The 6,170-nt window shown below is 37.0% G+C and overlaps 1 protein-coding gene across 1 annotated transcript in view; it reads right to left on the bottom strand.

The window, feature by feature from the left end:
- RFX4 (regulatory factor X4) overlaps nt 1-6,170 on the bottom strand; it is a 124,187-nt gene that overhangs the window by 111,528 nt on the left and 6,489 nt on the right. The window contains exon 2 of the mRNA XM_011354425.1: nt 4,781-4,867. Coding sequence (XP_011352727.1) covers nt 4,781-4,867 — 87 coding nt within the window. The remainder of the gene's footprint in view (nt 1-4,780; nt 4,868-6,170) is intronic.

Genomic DNA, 6,170 nt, shown 5'->3' with positions numbered 1-6,170 from the left:
TAATTAAGAAGTAAATAATGCCAATTTTTTACACTCTTCAGAAGAAATGAAAAAGAAGCTCCTCACCTCTTTTTTATGAAGCCTGTATAATTGTGGCACCAAAACCTGACAAGAGCATTGTTAGAAAGGGAAATCATAAGCCAATCAAATCTCATGAACATAGGTACCAAAATTCTTAACAAAACAGTAGTCAATCAAACCTAGAAATATATTTTTTAAAAAGGATGATACTTCTGAACAAGTGCACTTTATTCCAGAAATGCAAGATTGATTTAACATTCAAAATTCAATCAATGTAATTCACAACATTAACAGAATAAAGGAGAAAAACATGATCATTTCGCTAAATGTAGAAAAAAACATTTGATAAAGTTAAACACTCCTTCAAGAAAAATCTCTCAGCAAACCAGGGATTTGGTCATGAGTATCTACAAAAAAATCCACATCAAATATCATACTCAATGGTGAAACATTAAATGCTTTCCACCCGTAGGTCAAGAACAAGACAAGGATATCCTGCTATCACCACTTCAATCCAACGTTGGACTAAAGGTCCCAGCCAGTGCACTGAAGCACAGAAAAGAAATAAAAATATAAAGACTATGAAAGAAGATGGACAACTATCATCATTTTCAGGTGACATGATTATGTTTATAGAAAATTATTAAAAGGCAAATTCATAATTAATACGTAAATTTAGCAAAGAGGCTGGACATGAAACCATTATCTAAAAAATCAATTGCATTTCATATACTAGCAACTAACAACTAAAAAAATTTAAATAAGACTACTTACAAAAGCACTGAAAAACATCAATTACCTAGAAATAAATCTAATGAAAATAAATCTAATAAAACCTCTACACTGAAACCTACAAACGTGGCTGAGAGAAATTAAAGGCCATTTAATACAGAGTGGTCTAATGTCACATACATAGATTGGAAATCTGATGTTGGTAGGATGTCAGTTCCTCCCAGATTTATTGTACAGTCAATGTGATCCCAAGTCAAAATCTTAGCAAGTGTTTTGTGCATGTGGAAACTGACAAGCTGATTCTAATATCTGTATGAAAATGTTAAGAACTTAAATTAACCAAAACGATCTTGAAGAAGAAGAGGTTTTATGCCACCAGTGAGCATAACCCGAAAAAAGACAAGCAGACCAATGGTTTTGAATAAAGGTCAAGGCATAGATCCACGTTTATGATCTCCTGATTTAGGACCAGTGGGTAAAAAAATATTATTTTCAACAGAAAGTGCTCTATTGGTCAAAAATTAAAAATAAAAACACAATTCTGACTCCTCCTTCACACCATATACAAAAATTCCAGATGGACTGCTGATATACAGGTAAAAGATAAAATAATAAAACTTCTAGATAATAACATGAAAAATATCTTTATGACGTTGAGGTAGATAAAGATTTCTGAATAGCACACAAAAAGCACTAACTATAAAAGAAAAACATTGATAAACTGGACTTTGTTAAAATTAAGAACCTCTGTTTGTCAAAAGATCCCACTAAGAGAATGAAAAGTTGGACACAGAGAAAAGATATTTGCAATACTTTTATCTGATAAACATCTCCTATTCAGAATATAAAAACAACTCTTACAGATCATTAAGGAAAAGGATACTCGCTATTACCACTTCTATTCAGCATAGTACTGGGAGACCTAGTCAGAGCAATTGGATAACGAGATTATTTATACAGACACAAAAGACCTGTTGGAACTAATAAACAAATTCAGCAAAGTTGCAGGATACAAATCAACACACAAAAATCAGCTGTATTTCTCTACACTAACAATGGACAATCCAAAAAAGAAATTAAGAAAACGATTCTATTTACAGTAACATAAAAAGAAAAGAAAATACTTAGGAATAACCTTAACCAAGGAAGCAAAAGACTTGTATGTTGAAAACTATAAAATGCTGAAAGAAATTAAAGAAGACACTATTAAATAAAAAGACATCCTATGTTCATGGATTTGAAAATTAATATTTTTAAGATGTCAGTACTACCCAAAGTGATCTACATATTCAATGCAATCCCCATCAAAATTCTAACAACATTTTTTTTCCCAGAAGTAGAAAAATCCATCCTAAAACTCATATGGAATCTCAAGGACCCTGACTGAATAGCCAAAACGATCTTGAAAAAAAAAAAAATGTTGAAGATCTTATATTTCCTGATTTCAAAACTTAATACAAAGCTGTACAGTAATCAAAGTAGTTTGGTACTGGCATAAAGATAGATATATAGACCAACAGAATAGAATAGAGAGCCCAGAAATAAACTCTCGCATATATGGTCAAATGATTTTTGACGAGGGTATCAAGACCTTTCAATAGGAAAAGGATAGTTTTTTCAATAAATGGTGTTGGGAAAAATGGGTATCCACATGCAAAAGAATGAATTTGGACCTTTGCTTTACACTATCTGTAAATTAACTCAAAAAAAATAACAAAGATTTAAACACAAAAGATAAAACTATAAAACTCTTGAAAGAAAACAGAGGAAAATGTTCATAATTTTGAATTTGGCAATGATTTCTTGGACATGACACCAGAAGCACAGGCAACAAAAGAAGTATAGATAAAATGGACTACATCAAAATTAAAAACTGCTGTGTATCAAAGGCACAATAACAGTGAAAGGCAACCCAAGGAATGTAAGAAAATATTTGCAAGACATATGTCTGATAAGAGGTTAATATGCGGAATATATAAAGAACTACGATTTAATGACAACAAAAAATAAACACTTTGGTTAAAAAAATGAGCCAAAACTTGAATAGATCCTTCTCCAAAAAAGATATGCAAATGATCAGTAAGCACATGGGAAGAAGCTCAATATCACTAATCATTAGGGAACTACAAATCAAAACCATGAACTATTGGCTATTATCAAGAAAACAGAAAATAACAAATATAGGCAAGGATGTGGAGAAATTGCATTTCTGGTGGAAATGTAAAGTGGTGCAGCCGGTATGCAAAACTGCATGGCAGTTCCTCAAAATAGTAAACATAGAATTACTATATGATCCGGCAATTCTATCTCTGGGTATATACCCAAAATATTCAAAAGCAAGAACTTGAAAAGATATTCGTACACCCAGATTCATAGCAACAGTCTTCAGGATAGCCAAAAGGTAGAAAGAACCCAAATGTCTATAAATGGATGAATGGATAAACAAAATGTGGTATATGCACATAATGGAATGTCAGTCAGCCTTAAAAAGGAAGGAAATTCTGACGCATGCTACAACATGGATAAACCTTGAAGATAGGCTAAGTAGAATGAGCCAGTCGCATAAGGACAAATACTGTGTGATTCACTTGTATAAGATACTTAGAGTAGTCAGATTCATAGTAGTAGTTGCCAGGGACTGAAGGGAAAGGGAATGGGGAGTCATTGTTTAGTGGGTACTGAGTTTCAGTTTTGAAAGATGAAAAAAGTGCTAGACATGGATGGCGGTGTTGGTTGCACAACAAAGTGAGTGCACTTAATACTACTGAACTGTATATTTAAAATGGCGAACGGCGTAAATGTTACGTTATGTATATTTTACCACAATAAAACTGAAAAAAAAAATGCTCAGAGATGCTTAAGAAGTAGTCAAAAACTTGGAACAATTTAAAAATCCAGCGTTTAAATGGACATGTAAACTGTGGTATATGCATACAGAGAAATACTACATACCAATGAAAAAGAAAGAACTGCTACATACAAGAGCATGGATGAATCTCACAGACATCATGGTGAGTCAAATAAGCTACATACAAAAGAATAGAGAGTCTATGAGTCCATTTATACGTTTCACAAACAAGCAGAACCAAACTACAGTGTTAAAAGTCAGGACAGTTGCTACTAACAGGGAAGAGGCATAAGGGAGCCTCTCGAGGTGTTAGAAATTTCTGGGTGGTGATTACACAGGTGGATACAAAATATATATCTAAAAAGATATTCATCAAACCATTCACTTACGCTTTATGTACTTTCTGTTCAATTTATATTAGTTTTATAAAATAAAGCAAAAGGGATGACAGAATGACAGGAGAGACGCTGGAAGGAAGCGTTCAGCATGTCAAACAGCCTTGGGGATTACAGAGCGAGTGTCCTTAGCTCATACTCTTGAGAAAATTGAACTAAGGAGACGCATTTTACCAAGCAAAGGAGAAAGACACTCTGTCCCTGCTGGAAATGACATTTATAACAAGCCTCCCTCCTTTTACAGTTCTTAGGGGCAAATATAAGTCCCAAGTTAGTCTTCTGCTCTTTAACATAAGGCACCTAGAAGCCCCAGTCTGACATAACCCAAGGAGGGTGTAAACACAGCAGTTTACATCCTTCCGTGAACTCTAATTTTCCAGTCCAAGATCCAGGAGAAATTTTTACTTTCCAATAGCCAGGACCTTAGTGACTCGAAAACAACAATCCCATGACACACTACTTTAAACTCACATAATGGCCTTTCCCATTCAGGGTCCACGTTTGCCCAGCTGGAGCATCACTGTAACAGGGTCTCTGGGGACTCAGACAATATGATCATGTACACAGCAAGCTTTTGCAGTGGCCTCGGTTTCCACATCCACCTGACTGCGTTGTACTCCCCATTGCAGACTAGTACGGGATGGCTTGGGGTACTTCATAAATGCCTCAGGAGTCTCTGGTCCAGGTGACTTGCCCCGGACTAGCATCCTAGAAGTGCTAGATGTCCCATCAGGACACTGGCTGTGTCTAGGATGTCAAGGAAGAATGAGTTTCAAGCACTTACTTTCATCATTAGAAACATTCCCCAGAGATGTGTGGCTGGAATAACGTTTGTTTTCACTTTCGTTGAGACATCTTTCAATCCAGCTCTCTAAAAAAAAGAGAGGGGATCTCACAATTTTGGAGTTTTTCTGTTTTTGTGGAGAGGTGGCACCCTGTACACATTTTATTTTTATGTCTATCGACTTTCATCTCAGTTTGGCCCCGACTGGAAATGAATTTTACAAGGTCCACGTGCACTCTTTGCTGGGTAGTTTGGAGGTGAAATGGTAATTCAAAGCGCTGCTTGAATATTTCTTGGTCAAATTCTACTAATTCTGGAGTATTCATTGTCTAATAGTATCTACTGAGGATTATCTCTCTTCAAAAAGAAGATACGCTCCTAAGAAGTAGTTTGTAAGACGTAATTTGGTCAAGTGGATCACTGGACATGGTTTGCAGACTTAGAAATCAGCAGCAGAACCCTTCATTCAAACAAATACGAAGAGAAAAGCAGATAAAGCCCTGTGTTCTCCGTCTGCAGTGGAGGAGAGGGGCAGGGGACCTCGCAGCTCACCTCTCTTTGCCCAGTGACCCTGAAGGGGCTCTTCCAAGCACAGACCAAAAGCCGCTGCAGGAGATACCCACAACTCCAGAATAGCTATGTAGTACTTTTAAAATACAAAAGACTCTGGTTTTAAAAATCTAACTCTGAGGGCTGTAAATTTACTTTCCACAACATAGCATAATGCTTATTCCATCCCCCAGACCAGGGGTCCCCAACCCCTAGGCCACGGACCAATACTGTTCCCAGTTAGGAGCTGGGCTGCACTGCAGGAGGTGAGCGGCCGACAAGCGAGCAAAGCTTCATCTGTATCTGCAGACGCTCCCCAGCGCCAGCATCCCCGCCTCAGCCCCACTTCAGATCATCAGGCATTAGATTCTCATAGGAGCGCGGGTCCCTGGTGCCAAAAAGGTTGGGGATGGCTGCCCAGACCATCCACTATTCATTTATTCATCCATTCATTCAACATCGTCAGCTAAGTACAGTCATTTCTGCCCTAATGCTTGTTCTGAAGATAAGAATGTGTTCCAATGCAAGTATTATGTTAGGGAACGTTTGAGCACAGAGAAAACTTTGTGTTTGCTTATGCTTGGTTTCTTCTGTAAGAAACTTGAGGTGAAAGCAGAAAACCACTCGTAGCTGAACTGAGCCCCATAGGAATATGCAAACTTCACACACGCTCACACCTCAAACGTCTACCATGTGTGTTAGGAGTCACATCTGCCCAGGTAACTCATGTCCCTCTACTTCACAGTAACTCTCAAGCGGCCGCCCTTCTGACATTCACTTCCAAAAGCGAACTTCAGTCTCTTCCAACGTGAAGGGTCATATTTACTGTATTTGTGTATCT

This window comes from Pteropus vampyrus, unplaced genomic scaffold, assembly GCF_000151845.1.
Source record: "Pteropus vampyrus isolate Shadow unplaced genomic scaffold, Pvam_2.0 Scaffold16, whole genome shotgun sequence".
NCBI lineage: Eukaryota > Metazoa > Chordata > Mammalia > Chiroptera > Pteropodidae > Pteropus > Pteropus vampyrus.
The sequence above is the reverse complement of the archived record's forward strand: the minus strand, read 5'-3'. Positions and strand labels throughout refer to the sequence as shown.